We start from the raw sequence: 19471 nt of genomic DNA on the forward strand, positions 1-19471 counted from the left end.
TCCATTTGTTTATTTATTACCACATATATATTTGTTTACACAATGGAAAGTCATGTGAATTCGCTGAATTGGTCGGTTTAGGGTGTGAAGTGAGTAACTTTTGTACATTTTGTCCATGACCCCATTGGACTAGTAGAATATGAAAATGAAAGCAAGCTCATGCATGTGGACACATTAGACAATAACAACTTCTTTTTTTTTTTTTAATATTATTAAAAGTTAATATTGATTAGAGAAACTTCAATTCAATCATTTTGTAACAAATGTCCATTGGTATTATAAAAGTGGTTAAAACCAACGGCAACACTACTCCATGCGCTTGTGACCTTAGGAATGACGGGCACGTCAGTACTGACTTAGCTCAATGGTTCAGTAGACAGTATTTGAGAGAAGAGAATAATGTTTGAATCTCGGTGTCGACAGTGTAGATATTATGCCTAAAGTGGGCAGATTCTTTGTGTACACCGACATTTGATCCTGTCTGCTGAGACACTGGGTCATTGAGTCAGCGTAATTTACATATTTCTAAATGCTCTGATGGGTCGGAGTGTGGGGACCTTGGGGTTGGAGATTCAATTTTTCGTTTGGTATGGTATTACCAACATGACATCATTTGTCTATATATATCTATAAGGTAGATTTTTTTTTAATTAATTAATTAATTAATATTGAAGGGATGTAAAGTCTTGTTTGGGACGCAGAAAGTTTCTCACAAGTTTTCCACATAGGTATATGGCCATATGGGGATAGAGTTTAGTTGAGGTGTGCAGTCACTTATCTGGAAATTTGTATATTATATCGTTTTCCGACATCATTTTTTCTTTGGAAGTAAATTTCCATGAAGCTTCATATGCTATATGATTCTATGTATTAAATGTGGACAAACGGCGGAAAGATACATGGCTGGACTTTTGTGTAAGTTGGATGGAAATGCAGATATATATATTGATGATTAAAGGTCAGCTTAATTGGGCAGTGTGTTTTTTGGACTCATGGGGAGCTGGCTAATCAATTGTCTGTTGTACTCGAAATTTCTTTGTCAGTATGACACTATGTCAACTCGCAATCACTATTTGTACACAAGATAAATATTAACTTTAATTGGTAAAGAATTGCAATGAGGTAAACCAATATTCATATGTTATTTATAATTGACCAATTTAATTAAATCAAGAAGACTCGTAGATAAGATAAGTTTTTTAACAAGATTAAGTTGGTCAGAATGTTGACTTGGTAACTATAAATTAAATTACAAGCTTGACTCTCAGTGAGAGCGGCTTATTGACCTTCTTAGTTTGAGCTTATTAGTTATGAGCAGTATAAATTGATTTACCTTATTGTGGTTCTTTATCAGCTAGGGTCTTAAAGTAGAGTTTACTCATTGCACACTCTCGGATAGTGGTTACAAGTTACCATCATCACTCAAAAGCTCTAATTCTGAGCAATTATATTATATCGTGAACTACTGACATATATGCTTATTTTTAGTATGCTACAAATTCATTTTTAATGTATTACCGAGAAATGAACATGTAGTACACTAAAAATGAATGTGTAGTATACTAAAAACAATAATGTATCAATGATATAACCTGCGAGTGAGGAGGACGACTGCCAAACTTAGTTGGCGGTTGTTATATAGTGGATCATGGTTCATAGTGCTATGTGGGCCATGTTATCAAATGAAACTATAGTAGAATTAAAATGATAGTTTAGTGTTGCTAAAATGAAACTAGTGTTTGTGAAAAATGAAACCAAAAAAACAGAGTTCATTCAACAACGTATTGTCAAATGAAACTGTAGTATAATTAAAATGATACTTTAATGTTGTTAAAATGAAACTAGTGTGTGGAAAATGAAACTAAAATTCAGAACCATACAATAACATATAGTGTCAAATGAACGTGGAGTGTAATTAAAACAATACTTTAGTATTATTAATTAAACTAGTGTGTGAGAAAAATGAAATAACAAAATAGAACTCATACAATAATGCATATTGTCAAGCTGTAGTATAATTAAAATGATACTTTGATATTTCTGTAATGAAACTAGTGAGTGTGAAAAATGAAACTGAAAAACAGAGTAACATTGTCAAATGAAGCTAAAGTATAATTAAAATGATACTTACTTTATGGACTATATTACGGTGATGGTCCATAGTAAAATATGCCCTTAGTTGGTGATTGGGCCTTGGACGTTTAATGGGCTTAGTGGGTCATTAGTCTGATTGATGTCCCTATAAGCAACCTAACTCTAAACCCAAACTGTGAAAGAGGTGGGCCGGGTTTGATTTCCCCTAGTATTCAGGGTTAATAAGCCCACTAGTAGGTTCCAGAGCCCAGACTTCACTCCGATCCTCCTCCGTTATTGTCCGGCCGGCGGCCAAATCTCTCCACTTTGCACTTTTGCCCTAGTATAGCCGCTACTGGAAGACTGGAACGGTGGTTCTTGCGTAAAACAAAAGGTGAACACAAGTAACTTCCCGGCGATATACGGAGATGTCGTCGTTTAAGAATGCTATTCCAAGGCGAGCTCACAAGGAGCGTTCTCAGCCGTAAGTGATTGTTCCTGATTTCAGAGCTCGGCTCAATGTATTATGCTCATTTGTTTTGAATGCGTTCCTTATATTCGAGCCTGATTGTGTTTCTTTTTACTGGCATTATGGCAGAGAATCGAGGAAGAAATTTGGACTTCTCGAGAAGAAAAAAGACTATGTTAAGCGCGCACAAGCTTACCACAAAAAGGAAGAAACCTTACGGGTAAGTTGATCTAAATTGCAGTTAAATTTGAGGATTGCTTTGCATGAAGGTCGAAGCTATTGGGTAGGTGATTAATTAATAGGTATAGATAGGGATGTTGAGGTTAGAATAATTGGACTTTAGAGGGCGCCTGAAACGTTATTGTTTGCAATCATTTGCTTGATACTCCTGTAAGCTAGAATGGAATTGCTGGAAATTGCCAACTCCTAAAAGGTTATATTCAAGTTATACTTGTTTTTGCATTACAGAAACTCAAGGAAAAGGCTGCTTTCCGGAATCCAGATGAATTTTACTTTGGGATGATTAAATCGAAAACTGTTGGTGGAGTGCATAGACCAGAGTAAGATATGTATCATTATTGTATATCATATTATTATCATTGATAAACTTGTATCTTATAGATACTAATACAATCCATCTTGTTCTACACTTTTGAAGGAGTGAAGCAAATAAATACACTCAAGAAGAGCTAATGTTGATGAAAACTCAAGACATAGGTTATATTCTGCAGAAACTTCAGACTGAGAAGAAGGTTCATGCCCTGTGCTTAATTTTCCTTTTGTATGAAGTACTCGAATGCTTGTGGATTGATGTAAAGCTCACTATCTCTCTCTCTTTTCTTTTGAAATCTTAATGCAGAAAACTGAAAAGCTTACTGCAATGTTACACTCTCTTGATAATCAGCCATCAAATAAACGTGTCTATTATGCTGAGGACAGGTTCACACTATGAGCTCTTTTATGCTCTTGATCTCTTTTACTGGAATTATCTTTTTCTTGATTGAAAAATGTACTGATATGAGTATATGACAACAATTGCATCTGATAGAATGTGAAGTAGTTATTTTGGTTCTTATTTTCCCATTGTATAACCACATCCATAGGTACTTAGTTGATTGAGCTATATAGAATTGAATGTAAATGCATATTTGGCATATTTGTGCAAGTAGAATAATGCCTGTGCTTAGTTGGAACTTTGAAACTCTTTTTATCTAGCACAACTTTTTCTTTCAACATGCCTATGAGAGTTCTCATTAGTAGTCTTAGAAGAAGATTTTAATTAAATGAATTGTCCCTCTACTCCTTTATAGACCAATTGCTACAACTTTTTTAAAGTTCTGCTGAAGCAATCAGAGGATAAAGGGAAAATGGAAGGAGTGCTTTTCATCTTGACCGCATTTTTGGGCTATATGCCGAGAACATACATTAACCAGAATTCAATATATTTTCTAATTGGTGTACTACAAGGTTATGACTTGAATGTGCATTGAGGGAGGCCTAAAAGGAGAAGTATAGAATCTATATAGCCGACCACAACTAGATTTGGGTTAATGTGTGGTTATGTATGGTTAGGCAATCTTCCTAGATTCAAAATGCATTAAGCAATTTGGTACTCATCATATTAAGTGGTAATGGTGTTTTAGATAGATTAGGGTGCAGTGTTTCCATTATTTTCCCCTTGTTATATTTCTTTTGTACTATGGAGTGCATTTGTTTGTTTGTTTGTTTGTTGGTTTGTTTGTTTTTTTTTTTTATAATAATTAAGAGCATTTATCCTTTTACTGTATACTGGGTGCTTTAATCAAGTTGCTTACCTGTCAACCTGTCCACTTACTTCTAGAGAGGAGGCTGAAGAGATCAAATCAAGAATATCTGAACATCGTAACATGCCAACGTCCGATGACTTGCCTGGCAGTATTAAAAGGTAAATATGCATTTCAATTTGATTTTGGAATGTTCATATCAATTATGCCTCGAGTATAGAAGTTCACCATTATCTGTAATAATGGCATATATCATTTAGCTTTCTTGTCATGTATGCAATTATGCATGTCTTGAACAAACTGTATATATGCTTTCTTTTGTGCATCCTAAATACTATCAGAAAAATTCACAACCGAAGATGCACTTTTATAGAATAAACTTATCCAAAAATAGTATGTAATATATACAAATATAAAGAGCAACGCATTTCCAATTGGATGAATTTTTAGCTTTGCTTAGCAGCAATCTCAATGCACAGACACTATCTTTAGACTGTTGCATGAATACTTGATGTATTCGATTCAGTTGGTTTGTCTGACAGAAAGTTAAGAAAAGAACAATGGAAAAGCGGGAGTTTTCTTGTTCTCATTTTCCTTGGGGAAGGTGGTTGGTTGATGTTTCATCATCCTTTCTCAATTTTTATGTTTTGGTATGCATTTCCTTGGGTTTTGGTTTCCAAAATTATTATGCCACTTGTAACTTATCTCGGTGTTACATATCTCCTTTCAGGAAAATAGCTTCTTCCTACAAAGAGCTTGAGGCAAGAAACAGCAGAGTGAAGACTCTAGAGAAACTATACATGGATATGGCCATGCAAAAAGAGTTACAGGTCCTTTTTTTATTTTTAAATTTTGTGGTTATATATTTATCTTTTCTGTTGGAATCGACACAACAATAGAAATTCTTTTGGATCACCAGAAAAAGGGGAGAAAGCGCAAACTTCGCGAGGATGAGATTGTAACCCCAAACACAAAACCAGTTTTCAAGTGGCGGCCAGAAAGGAAGCGATGAAATTTTATACACGTGAAGTTTCCAGTTTATCATCATCACTATAAACATCTTGCGGAGTTGCCATGTGATCAGAAGTTTTGTATGACAAGTATTGGAATCTATATAGATGTCATTTTGTAGGTTTTTCACATGTTAACTAGGCTCAACTGTACAAGAAATATTTGTGCTGGCTTGGCAATACTACATCTTTTGTTAGATTTTCTCTCTGTAATAGATGCTGGAAGCAAGTTCAGGTTTTGGATTGAAGGTTCCTTTTCCTTATACAAATGGTTTAATACATGAAATTATGGGGCTTCAATTCTTCATTTTCAAAATTTAATAATCGATAACAAATTATACTATAAAAATCTTATGATTTTTTAAAAAACATTGTTTAATTTTCAATTCTTATATTTCTAAAAAAAATTGTAATAATAACCTACTAAACCAGTGACCTAAGTCCGTTCCAGTTCGTCTTTTCTTTTTAGTGTTCTTCTACCTCAAACCTTTATTTTTATTCAGCGAAGTATCCACATTTACTCCCCACCCGTCACCTGAGATTCTGAGAACACAGAATCGTTACATTTCTATGCTCCAATTTTCCTCTATTCTCAATGCTTGTAAGAGCCTTCGAACTCTCAAGCAAGTCCATGCATCCTTAACCGTTTCATACGGCCGTAGTCTCAGTGCTGTTATTATTTCCAAGTTGACGCCTTTATATGTAAAGTTTGATGATATTCACAACTCTGTTTCGCTTCTCAGTTCTTTACAAAAGCCTTGTACATATCACTGGAACTGGTTGTTAAAGGCCTGTGTTGATTTGGGACTGGCTGAATCTGCGTTTTATGTTTACAATCAAATGAGAGAAAAGGGTGTCTTGCATGATAGTTATACGTTTCCAATAATAAACAGGGCCGTAGCGTTGAGTTTTGGTAATTATCGGTATGGGAAATTGATTCATTGTTTGGCTTTTAAAATGGGTTTTGATTTGGATGTTTATTTCTGCAATACATTGATTGAGAGTTATACAAAGAGTGGGGGGCTTGTTGACGCTTTTCAGGTGTTTGAAGAAATGCCTCAAAGAGATTTGGTTTCTTGGACTTCGATGATTTCTGGGTTTGTTTCTGAAGGTGATGGTGTTGAAGCATTTAGATTGTTCAGAGAGATGCAGAAAGAGATCCACCCCAATTCAGTGACGATAATAGTGGTTTTGAAATCTTGCTTAAGGTTTGTTGAATTTATACAGGTTCATTGTTGTGTTATAAAAAATGGACTCTTGATTGACCTGTCTATTAAGAATTCCGTTTTGAAGAATTATTCTAGTTTTTTTAGTGTCAATGAAGCAGACGCTCTTTTTGGTGAAATTGAGAGCCCAGATGTTGTTGCTTGGAACATTATGATTTCCTTGTATTCCTCTAGAGGAGAGATTGTGAGAATGATAGATTGTTTTCATAAAATGTTGGCTGAAGTGGAACCCAGCATTGAGACTTTAACTACAATGATTTCTGGGCTTGCAAATGGTGGGAATCTTTCCCAAGGTTGTGAAATACATTGTTTTTCTCTAAAAAGTGGACTCATGGATGGTATCTTGAAAAGTTCTTTGTTGAATTTTTATGCCAAGTGTTGTGAGTTGGAGAGATCAATTAAGTTATTCAATGAGATAACTTGCAAAAACTGTATAGTTTGGAGTGCTATGATGACTGGTTTCATAGAAAATGGGCATTTTGAAGAGGCTGTTGAATTATTTCTGAAAATTTTAGTTGCTGGAGACAAACCTGTTTATGAAAACCTAGAGAACCTTGTTATTGCTTATACTAGCATGGGTGCTTTGCAACTGGGCAAAGGAGTTCATGGATACCTTGTGCGGAATTTGTTTTATACATTTGATGGGGGCAATTCTCTAATGACCTCAATCTTGAACATGTATATAAAATGTGGAAACATCTCCACTGCAAGAACTTGTTTTGATAGAATGGTATCAAGAGATGTTATAATGTGGACATCAATGATAGATGGCTATGGAACCCATGGACTTGGTTCTGAAGCTCTGCGTTTGTTCCATGACATGGTAGAGGAAGGAACTAATCCGAATAGTATAACTTTTTTAAGTTTATTGTCTGCTTGTAGTCACTCTGGCCTTTTGACAGAAGGTTGTGAAATCCTTCACTCTATGAGAACAAGGTTCAATGTTGAACCTGATTTGAATCATTACACTTGCATTGCTGATCTACTGGGTCGGTCAGGCAAGGTCAAAGAGGCCTTAACCATGATATTGAAACTGATAGTTTTACCGGACAGCAAGATCTGGGGGGCTCTCCTTTCTGCTTCCCAAGTACATAACTATCAGAAAGTTGCAGAATATGCTTGTCGCAGACTCATGGAAATGGATCCTGATAATGCTGGTTACTACACTCTGTATAGCAATGTTCAAGCTAGTGCTGAAAGGTGGGATGAAGTTGAAGACATAAGAAGTGCTATGAAAGAGAAGTTTTTAGTAAAGAAGCCAGGGTGGAGCTGCATAGAAGCTGGAGGATTGCTCCATGGTTTTGTTTCAGGTGATAGATCACATCCTCAAATGGAGGAAATACATCAAGTGTTAACGTCTTTTAAGTAGAAAAATGTAAGTTTGATTCTTTGCTTGGTAAATAGATATTTTCCTTTTTTTTTCAGTGACAACTTAACACTTGATGATTTTTGCTGTTCTATGTTCTTTCTGTTGATAGCAGTATTGGTAAAGCTCATTTCCACCCAAATATATGTCTGTGTATGTATGTATGTGTGTGTAAAATATTAGGCCTCTTCTATTGAGACATATTTAGTAATCTTGTGTGGATACTATATCATTGTAAATTAAATATGTCCTATCCTCTTTGCATGGAAATGTCTGAAGTTTCTTCTTTCAATTTTTTTTTTTTTTTTTTAAAATAAAATTGTTTCCCCCATTATTTACAAATTTCCTTTTATTTGATTAACGCCCAGCTTGTCTATGAACAACCCTCATGAACATGGCTATCTGAGTATCTGGTATATGACATGACTATAATGGTGAATTATAGATTGACAATTGATGCTTGGTAAATGACATGACTATAATGGTTTGTGCAACAGTCATCCAATGGAGTTCTAGCATCTAGCATAAGCTCCACATATATGCTGCATCTCCTGGGTTTTCTTGTAACTATAGATCCACCATGCAGGCTGACATTCTATGATTAAGAGTCACTAGGTAATCATTATGAAATATTCTCATTAGACACAATCTATTGGCAAGACCAAGTTTGCCATTATTGGAGATTGATGAGTGTTGAAGAACCACTAGTTTTAACATGCTGCTGACTGCAGGTACTGATTATGAAAATCATCAGACACAATCTATTTGCAAGATCGAGTTTGCCGTTATTGGAGATTGATGGGTGTTGAAGAGAAACAAATGAGTAATATAATGGACATGAGTGCTTTCCTGGGTGGATTTGCAGTTTCTTTGAACACATGATCATCTAGGTGATGATTGTAGACTGTAGTTCCTATATGCATGAACAATACCCTGTCTGCCATTTATGACTATGAACCGATATGCACCTTTCATAAAAGGTATGCTGCTACCAATGTGTTGAAAAAGAGCTTTTTTTGCATTAATCTCATTCAGAAGTGCCTTTACAATTTTCTGATGGAATATAGGTGTGTGCCAATTTCAACATATCCATGGTCGCGTGAGCTTTTGAATTCCAACTATCTATATTCTCACTATAGAAATTGTGAAGAAGGTTGTTTGCTTGAACTCTTGAAGATCTCATAGTGGAGGCTGACATATTCGACGACTTCTGGTAAGCTTTGTTCTCTAAATGGATGTGGAAACTATCAATTGTCCAATTAGTGTTTTAAAGTGCATTATTCAAAAGCAAATCTTCCCATCCCCAGAACCAGTAAAGGTAAAATGACCATGGCATTGCCATTTATACAGGTTTAAAAAATCACAATTTGCACTCAGTTATTACAGAGAATGAAAATGAACAGATAAAGATTCTAAAATAGTACACATAATTGAGGTATAAATAAACTGAAATTTTCTTGCGAGGGGACTGATCAATTTTATATATGGTTATGTCCATGTAGAGTAACAGTGCCAGCTCTAAATTTATAACATATGATGTATCCACCCTGTTATGCAATTAACTTGTAGCCAAATTCTGATTTCATTGGCAAAAATTATTTCAGTTGCATGGCTCTAAGTTCTATATTTCAAGTTCTTTATCATAATGTTCATTCGGCAGCGTGAGGGCTTTCAAAACAAGTAGAAAAACAATATACCATTATCGGTTCAGCAGCTCGAAGTTGATCTCAATAAAATGTCAGGTCAGTCACATGACTCATCCTGTTAGTCAAGCATGGCTAATGTTAGCCTTTCTCTTGACAATGGTTGCAACATCAATATTATTATTCATGTTGATGATAGTTTTAGTTTCTTTACCTCTTTCCATAGAAACTGAAAAACTTTGCTTAATTAATAAGAACTATGTTTCATAAAACTTAACCAAAGTAATATCAATTTTATATAAACATTCAGCATGGATTTCCTCATGCAGGTACAAAATACAAAGTGATTATTAATGCTTGCATTCATGTCACATTATTCTAGCTGAAGGTGATAAAGCGTATGGATAAAAGTTTTGAAGTCCCAAATTACCCTCGGAGGGGTTGAATTGGGGTGTAAAATATTGTGCTTTATTGCCTAGGTGATTAAGTGCCTTTAGGTCAAGATTATAAAGTAATCTAGATAGGCAACAATAGACCAAAATGTAAAAGCAAGGATAGAAATTGGAATTCTCAAAGGCATAGTTCCCTATTGAGTTCAACAATCCATTATTTTTTAACTTAAGTCAAGTCTAGTCACCAATGCCATGCAACCATTTTGGGACAGAGGGAGTAACAAGGATATGAAGTGAAGAGAGTGATGGCTTGAATGGATGTCTTAGCTTCAGAATCAACAAAACTTGGTCAGAGGTCCAATTGTAGACTCCAGCTGCTTAACTCAATTATAAAGCATAGTTCTGACTGAGATTATAACTTTTAACCACAATAGAGCACCAACTGGGTTAGATTGTTTGGTCAGACTTCAAAATGTTCACTGCAACAGTTTGAAAATTAGTCTTCATAATGTTGCAAAACCAATTTAGGAAATGGTTGGCATTCCTAGTTTCCTACTGAGGTAAGCATTGGATTGCAAAATGGTACATTAGGAATTAGCCTTGGAGGAGAAATGGTTGGAGGTTCAACTGACCCTTATACCAAGTTCAACACTATGGCCAACAGATGGACTTATCATCCCAGTGTTCTAGTTGACGAAAGGATAAGAAATAAAGTTAGTGGTTTAGCCAAACATTCAACCATGCTCACCAACCAAATGTAGTGTTACATTTAAAAAAATTTTGCAAACTAAAATGGAAGTAAAATAAGCTTTAGTCAAGGCTCCTACTGCGTAATTATGCTCAGTGGCCTATATAAACATTGTTTTGCAGCTTTAGACTCAGATAATTTTTTAACATTTTGGATGAATTATTGACTGTGCTTAATGAAAAGTAATATCAACAATTGATCTCTATAAATTAATACTTAGCCTATCATACTTCACTTGAGTGATGAGTCCTGAATCTCCATTAAAATTGATCACTCTTTTAAACCAAATATTCTTCAGGTAGATTGGGTAACCTATCGCACTTGACCAATCATTAGCCACATTATTTGTTAATATTAAACCAAGATGATTAGGCGCTTTGTGCCAACAAGTTTCTGCAACAATTTATACAATAACAAGGTCATGAGAGAGTAACTGTAGTAATGGAAGAAGAAATTCACAATAGAATACCTGCCATTTTGTTAGGTACAAACATGCAGGCATAAATACTATATCAGTTAAGTTTGCCACAATTCAATTACTAAGGAGATTGCTTTATTTGCCAAATAAAAATAATCAGTGCAGACTGTGCAGTAGTTTTCTTATATTTTATGGCAGTACCACTCCTTGGATCACTTTTATGGTTGATGATTGAGATTTTTGTACTAGTTGTCTTTCTAAATTTTGCTTCACCTGTACTCCAGATACTACTTTTAACCTGTAACATTTTGCTGCATCCTTTTTGGCAAGTTTAAACTTTGATTTCATGATGACTATGCAATAGTGCAATTGACAATTTCACATGATTACTGAGAGAGGGCAAAGCCTATATTTCCATGATAGGGGACCTAAACAGTGAAATTAAATGATATAATTGGAGCTCCTAAGAGTATGGTGGGAATTATATATTGTTCATAGTTTATGGAGATCTAAGGCAGTCTATATGCAGGATTGGCATGCTATGATAATTGAATTACTAAAATACCACATTAACATTGACTTAATGAGCTTTGCCCACACACCTGTGTCCAACAACTTAAGATTGTTGACTGCTATGCAGGGTTTGATTATTCAAGATGAAGAACTCATCATATCTAGAATAAGAGATCTCGCTCCATAGTTTCATGGGGATGTATGCCCTGTTTCATTTTCCAGAAGATGATTGAAGGAAAACTGAACCAGTCTTTGAAAGTTTATTGTCCCACCAGATATCAACTGTTTGGTTGATTATTCGGTAATCAAATTTTCTTTCTCCTGTATTTGCAGATGTCTATATATGTTATATCTTTCTAGCCAATTTATCCCTCAGTATCAAACTATCAATCTGTGAGTGATATAGAATCTGTTGTTTCTGAGAGAAGAATAGACAGCTAAATTTTTGTCCTCATAATTTTGAAACAAATTTGTAATATATAATAATTTCTTCATCCTATAAAGAATACAAAATTCATGTCATTTCACACTACCATGAAATTGGAACTTTGAAATTGTTTCATATTGATGTGTGTGTGTTTTTGTCTGTAGTTCTTTGCTACAGAAGAGAGGCTAAAAATGAAAATTGTAGTGAAAGGTCTGTAGGGTTTCTTCAATCAATCAAAATGGGGGAGCAATTTGAAAACTTGGGAAAATCATGGTACAATCATGTATGCCTGTTTTGTCTGTAATTGACAAGTTTCTCTTTCAACATCTATCACTGTTCACTAATCCTGAATTTTCTTCTCCTAATTGACAACTTTTCTCTTTCATATAACATCTATCACTATATATATATATATAATGATCTTGAATTTTTCTTAGTTTTTTTCTCTTACATTTTTATTTTTCTCTTCAACTGATCTGTGTTATCTTATCCCCTTTGCCAGCTATATTCTTTCTCCCTATCAACCCTCATAAGATTCTCTCTCCTTTGTTTTTCTGTATGTGTTAGTTTCTGGAATTCTGGGTTGGAAAGGTAAATCTGATCTGATAGAATTATTCCAATGCCACAGAAAACAGTAGTGTAATCTCTGGGCTCAGAGCACTGCTGATCTTCTACTACTACTACCACTCACAAAGTCACAAGATCCCTTCAATGAAATGTCCATTCCTCCTTTCATTGAAGTTGGAGCTGGAAAGACTGTAACCCAAGAACACTTGAGTCGCACTTGATTTATATCCATGCATGATTTATAATATCTAATAGTTGTTATTCAATGCAAAATTAGGAGGAAATTTCAATTTTGGGATTATAGGGGTCTTGTTAATTTTAGTCCTTAACTTTTAAAAATGTTAATTTAGTACCTTAATTATGTAATTTTTGTCAATTTTGGTCACTCCGGCCAAATTTCGCCAGAAAATTTTAATAATTAAAATAATAAGGATATTTTGGTCGTTTCACGCCTCTTTTCTTCTTTTCCGGCGAGTCCATCCCTTTCTCTCCCGTTTTCAGCGTTCTTTCTCTCCGTAAACCTTATCTTTAATATCATCAAGCCTCTTTTCCCTATCATCTTAGTTCATTTCATTCGACGGAAACGGGAGAGGAAGGGATGGACTCGCCTGTGAAGAAGAAAAGAGACGTGAAATGATCAAAATACCCTCATTATTTTAACAATTAAAATTTTTCGGCGAAATTTGGCCGGTAATTTGGTCGAAGTGACTAAAATTGACAAAAATTACATAGTTAAGGTACTAAATTGACACTTTTAAAAGTCAAAGGAATGAAATTAACAAAATCCCTATAGTCATAGGACCAAAATTGAAATTTCCTCGCAAAATTAGAGTATGCTTACTATACACATATCTTATATATCTAAAGGGTAGTAGTCTAATATTAAGATTCCACCCGTGTTGAAGTTTTGATGGAAAAAGTAAATTACTGAATGTGCGTCAACAACTTATAGGGTTTTTCAAAGGGTACTTGTACACCGCTATTTACAACAGGTCAGTTTCATAATCTTTACACTTTATGATTGTGAGTGATGTAAAGGTAAAAACTTTATTTGAATTAATTAATCAGTTGAGTTATGAATGGAGAATTCTGTTCACATGGCTAATCACTAGGGGTGGGTAATACAAAGAGCAAGGTCTATGCAAATGGGAAGGTAAGGTGAATAAATGAGAGGGAGAGAGAGAGATGAGAGAGCAACAAACTGCAAAGACCCATTAAATGAAGCCTTGACATGACAAGACAACCCCACGCTTGTCGGCTCTTTTATCTGCCCCCACCCTTTGATTATAGGACACTTCACTTAAATTACTACACTGGAATTATGTATAGTGTCTGTATCCCTCCCCCATCTGCTTTGCAGTCTACACAACAGATGGTTTTCTGCACTGTCGAGAAAACTGTCAAAACCCCTTTCTCTCTCTCTTTGACTCATTCAATGTCTTTGTTTAAATTTGTTTAGTAGCCTTTAATATTGGCCCGTGGGTTCTGGTTTTTAAGGTTATCCCTTTCCAGCAATGCCCACATATACATACAGCACACTGTACTGTGCGGGTTTTATTTGCTTCTTTCTTCTTCTTCTTCATCCCCCTCGTGTGCTTGCATGTACCTACACCCACTGTTTTTGTACTTGTGCTTCAATTATTTCTCTTCTGTTTTATTAATGCCATGACCAACCCACTACTAAGATCAACCTCTGATCTCTTGCTTCACTTTACTTCATCCTCTACATTTACTCTTTTACCTTTACTCATTTCTTTTTTCCTTTTAGTTTCTATATAGGTGAGAAAGAAGAAAACAAACAAAATAGGTCACTTGGATGAAGACCGGCAACCCCTCGTGCATTATTAACCACAAACAGAGATCAAATGTTATTGGGAAACTAAATACATGAAGGTCCCCTTCAAAAAAAAATAAAAATACATGAAGGTCCAGGTCAATATTACTTGTGCTCAGGTGGCATGTAGTGACCTTTCTTATGTGAGAGGTCATGAGATCGAGCCTCAATGGAGATGTTGTGGATTCTTTGTACTTTATTAAGTTGAAAAAAGTATATTTGAACAGATACTACAATGTAATAGAGTTAGCATTAAAAAAATAATAAAAAAAAAATACATGAAGGTCCAGGTCAATATTGCTTGGATGAGTTGTGAACTAATCTGCACTTTTAATCTTTCAGCTTTTACAAAATGGCTAAATATGACTAGAATGCTTAAACTCTTAACATGGGTGAAATGGATGGATTTTACTCCTTCAACTATATATATTAATTTACATACGTGAGATAGAAAACAAAGAACTAGGTTACTTAGATGAAACCTTGGCCTGCCCTTGTGCATTATTAGTCACAAACAGAGATCGAATGTCATTGAAAAAGTTATAACTCAAACGCATGAAGGCCCAAGTTAAGATCACTTGGATGAGTTGCGATCTAATCTGCACCTTTAATCTTTGATCTTTTACAAATTGGTGGAATATGTCTAAAATGCTTAAAATACACTAACATCTTTGAACTTTTACAAATTGGTGAGGACGTAAGAACTAATTTAAATCATCAATTTTGAGAGATTTAAAGGCTATGAACAAAACAAAAATGAACTGCACAACAAAGTGGGACAGAATGCACAACAAACTGAGTACGAAAAATTAAATCCATTGTATAGAATTAATTCACAGCCATTGACTTAATTAAATGAAAGGATCAAATAAGTCCTCACGTCTTCACCTAAAGATAAGTCCTCATTTGATATATATATATATATATATATAAAAGTTCCAGAGACGGGTGAGTGCTTCTCGTGCGATTGTGCAGGTAATTAATGTGTGTAAGTTTTGTACTTAATGTGCGTGAGTCTTGTGCTTAATGTGCGGAGTGTGTAGTGATTAAGTGCATGAGTTTTGTACTTAAAGTGCGTGAGTCTTGTGCCTAAGGTGCATGAGTTTTGTGCTTAATATGCGTGAGTTTTGTGCTTAAGGTGCATGCGTTTGTGTTCTGAATGTATTTTATTTGTGTGTTTAATGTGCGTTTATTGTATACTTAAAGTGCATCAGTGTAATATTTAATGTGAGTTCACTCACACAACCGCACGAGAAGCGCCACTCGCACTTGATCCCTTCCCTATATATATATATATACCTCATCAATTCATTGTTTTGTAATATATGAACAACAATTATTTTCATTTCTCACAAGAAAACGTATTCTCACCTGATCTCGAATATGTGCTTGTGTATGGGATCAATGAGAACAAATCTTGAGGTAAAAAGGATGGAGTACTAATACTAGCCATTGATTTTAAATGATCAATGACTCTAAAGTAAGGGAAAAATCTAGTGAAAATTTAGTAAATAATTTAATTTTTAAAATATTAAAAGTGTATTTGATGATATATAAAAGTACAACCGTCTTGATTGAACTTTTACATATCAACGAATTCAGTATTTATGCGCAATGAAAATGAGAAGTTAGGGCTGGACATAAACATTATGGCTACTCATATAGTATTAATTAAGTGCACATTTGCATCGCGCACATGCGGCTTTCATTATTCATTAATTTCTACTGCAACATACATTTTGCATTGAAACAATTTGTATGCCATTAATGTTTGAGCTAACTAGCATGTATTGCATCAATTTGTATTCCTTGTCACTATATGAGTTACGTTTCAACCAATTCAATAAATATGCATATTATATAATAAATATTAAATTACAGTAGTAACGAAAATATTAATGATTTTGCGATTATTCATTATAGAGTTAATACCAAAATGACCTTCGACTATAGTTGTTTTTTTCAATTTCGTCTTAAACCATTTTGGTGACCTAATAAAGTCCACATATTTTTGTGTTTTTGCTCAATTTAGTTATCCGTTTGTTATTCCGTCAAATTGGTGATAAATAAAGGGATAATTCAGTAATATCAATATTGTCCTCTCTTTACTCTCAATCCTGGAAATGCAAAATCTCTCTCTCTTTTACGAATTACTCCCAGACCTGCGAGTCAAATTTTATATTCGCAGGTTTTGGAGTAATTCGTAAAAGAAAGAATGATTTCGCACATCGCAGATTTAGGAGTAAAGAGATGTCAATATTAAAATTACTGAATTATCTATCTAGTTATACCAAATGGACAGAATAACAACCGGATGATTAAATTGAGAAAAAACACAAAAGTCTGGATTACATTAGGTCACCAAAATCGTTTAGGACGAAATTGAAAAAATCATTATAGTCGACGACCATGTTAGGTATTAACTCATTTATTATATTTGGCAACTCGATACTCATTCAGGTGATTTATAGATGGTCCCAAAAACTAGAGATGCAACAGTACTAGTAATATTGTTTAACTTTGTACCAAAATTTTGTTTTAATCAAAAAGAAATTAACACAGTAATATAAACAAATATATATTATATTCCTGCAACTGGAAGTGCAGTTGGTTGCAGCTGCTTTGGATCTGAGTAGGAAAGATGGATCAAAGGAGCTGAGAGTGAGAGTGAGAGAGAGGTAAAAAAGTTAGGCAAAAAGAATGAGAGGAAAGACTGGTGGAAGAGACGTAAGATGAGCAGTTCATAATCGCCATCCTCCAGTTTTCTCTTTTCTTTTCCAGTTTTTACTCCAATCGATGACCTAAAATTATGCCAAATTATTAGCTACGTTTTATACAAACATTAATAATTAATAAAGAATTTGATCCAAAACTCCCCCATTAACAAGAGTGCATCAGGACAAACCTCAATTAACTTGGTTAGACTTTTGACTTGGTAGTCACAAATTTGACTCTAGTAACAACTTGTCTACTGGTCATTTTTTTTAAGTTGGTCAGCTAAGAACAACTTAAGTTATGATTATAAGGTAAATAATTAACCCAACAATTTGGACACTTGAAAAGTGGATTGCTAATACCATTACCAATTGTTATACCATGGACCATAGTTAATATTGTATTTTGAACCTTAGTCCAAAAATTATGTGCCTTCTGTTAACATATTATGCACTTACAGTTAACAATATATATATATATATATATATATATATATATATATATATATATATATATTGAAGGCATTTAACATGGTAATTACATACACATAATATGATAACTACATATACATAAATTGTTAGATGCAGATACAAAATATGTTAATTGCAGATACATAAGATTTTGGTTAACATGTTATGTGTATGTAATTATCCTGTGATGTGTCTTTAATTTGTTTACAGATACAAAATGTGTCAATTGCAAATACATAATCTAAATATTACTTTTGAGCTAAAGTCTACAATGTAAAGTAAATCATGACTCATGGTAAAATTTGCCAACAATTACAATACTTTTATTTCAAAAGTCAAATTCGGAAATGCGATCTCGATTGAATTCAGATTAATTTTATAGGAGTAGTTCTATATGTATTTTCATTTTCTTTTCTCTATGATTTTGCATGTTTTGATTGCTTAATTTTATAGGGATCATGATGTTTATTTATTTCTCTTTTCTTTCTTCAATTAAATTTAAGCACAAATAAAAATAAAAGTTGAAAGTAAGTTTTTAGGAGTACATGTAATATTTTTCATTTTATAGCAGTAAGAATAGTGAATGTTGTATAAAATAATAAAGTAATTTTCTTCTGATAAAGGACATGTAAAATATTGCACGTGAGAATCAGTGCCGTTTCACCCAAGTCCAGAGATGCCAACCACAGCCTACAAGTCCATCCATAAATAACACCAAAAGTATCCGCATATACAGTTAAATTGATCATAGAAGTGAAGTTTGAAAAAAATTGTCAGAGTCTTACCAATAATAATATGAGTAACTTTTCAAAGTAAGGAGCTTCTTATGTGCAGTAAGTAAAAGTCTAACTTTTATAATTCAGCTGAATTATCATATATTATGTTTGGACAAAGTATGAGAAGCCCATAAAATTGAGGATTCAACCTTTTGAAAAGAATATATACAATAATAATAATAATAATAATAATAAGAACAAAAGCTAAAAATTATCTTGGTTGTCTGGAAGCAAGGAAAATATATATATAGAAAATGGTGAAGAGAAGGGGAAAAAAGAGTGAAGTTAACAGTGGTAGTCGTAGGTGCAGAGTGATGGGTTGGCGAATGGCGAGTGAGACGATGAAGGTGATGGGACCGGGGGTGATCGTACGGTGGGTAGGCGTTGTCTGTGAAGTGTGATGAATGATGATGGTCTTCGGTCTGATAGATAGATGAGAATTGAGTTCTGACAGTAGGGCGGGGCGGGGGGGAGGAGAGGTCACTCAAATGTCTATATCATATCAACCTGACACCAATTAATTGACTTGTCAAATCATAACTTTGCCTATTCCAACAACACCACCCAATTCAATTCCACACCCTCCACTCCCCATCTCAATATTCTTCACCGTAATTTCAATTCTAACTCTAATCAAATTCTTTAGGGTTTGAAATTACTAACACGCAGTTTGATTGGAAGGAATGAATCAGGTTGAAAAAGAATTGTAATTTGGTGAAAAAAGATAAAATAAATATAAAGTAAAAATTCAAATTACAGTGTTTGGTATGCAAAATAAGATTACGGGGAAATGAAAGGGAATAACTAATACAATGACTGAAATGCCCTCATGTAATAATAATAATAATAATGCCTTCAGTGACAAAAATGTCTTTCCAATCTCCAATTCAACACTGAATTACAATTCATAGGGGAGTCCGGAATTGTAATTCAGCATTTAGAGGGAATTGTAATTCAGTGTAATTGCAATTCCCTCCAATCAAACGATATAATTGTGATCTCTGCAGAATTGCAATTCAACTATACCTAAACTACCTCCAACCAAACAGCCCATAAAGGGA

At 34.2% G+C, this 19471-nt stretch overlaps 2 protein-coding genes across 2 annotated transcripts; both read left to right on the forward strand.

Moving 5' to 3' along the window:
* Positions 1 to 2344: 2344 nt before the first annotated feature.
* On the forward strand, positions 2345 to 5604 carry LOC109180960 (probable U3 small nucleolar RNA-associated protein 11). The gene is made up of 8 exons (XM_019330689.1): positions 2345 to 2557; positions 2672 to 2762; positions 3011 to 3102; positions 3201 to 3294; positions 3402 to 3481; positions 4383 to 4466; positions 5036 to 5135; positions 5225 to 5604. The coding sequence occupies exons 1-8, from the start codon at positions 2502 to 2504 to the stop codon at positions 5315 to 5317; spliced, it is 690 nt and encodes a 229-aa protein (XP_019186234.1). The 5' UTR covers positions 2345 to 2501; the 3' UTR covers positions 5318 to 5604.
* A 174-nt stretch (positions 5605 to 5778) lies between these two features.
* On the forward strand, positions 5779 to 12881 carry LOC109180962 (pentatricopeptide repeat-containing protein At4g35130, chloroplastic-like). The gene is made up of 6 exons (XM_019330691.1): positions 5779 to 7851; positions 8405 to 8522; positions 8616 to 8887; positions 8975 to 9120; positions 9568 to 9649; positions 11638 to 12881. Exons 1-2 carry the CDS (start codon positions 5886 to 5888, stop codon positions 8428 to 8430), a joined length of 1992 nt encoding a protein of 663 aa, XP_019186236.1. The 5' UTR covers positions 5779 to 5885; the 3' UTR covers positions 8431 to 8522; positions 8616 to 8887; positions 8975 to 9120; positions 9568 to 9649; positions 11638 to 12881.
* Positions 12882 to 19471: the final 6590 nt, after the last annotated feature.

Source organism: Ipomoea nil, unplaced genomic scaffold (genome assembly GCF_001879475.1).
Source record: "Ipomoea nil cultivar Tokyo-kokei standard unplaced genomic scaffold, Asagao_1.1 scaffold1043, whole genome shotgun sequence".
Classification (NCBI taxonomy): domain Eukaryota; kingdom Viridiplantae; phylum Streptophyta; class Magnoliopsida; order Solanales; family Convolvulaceae; genus Ipomoea; species Ipomoea nil.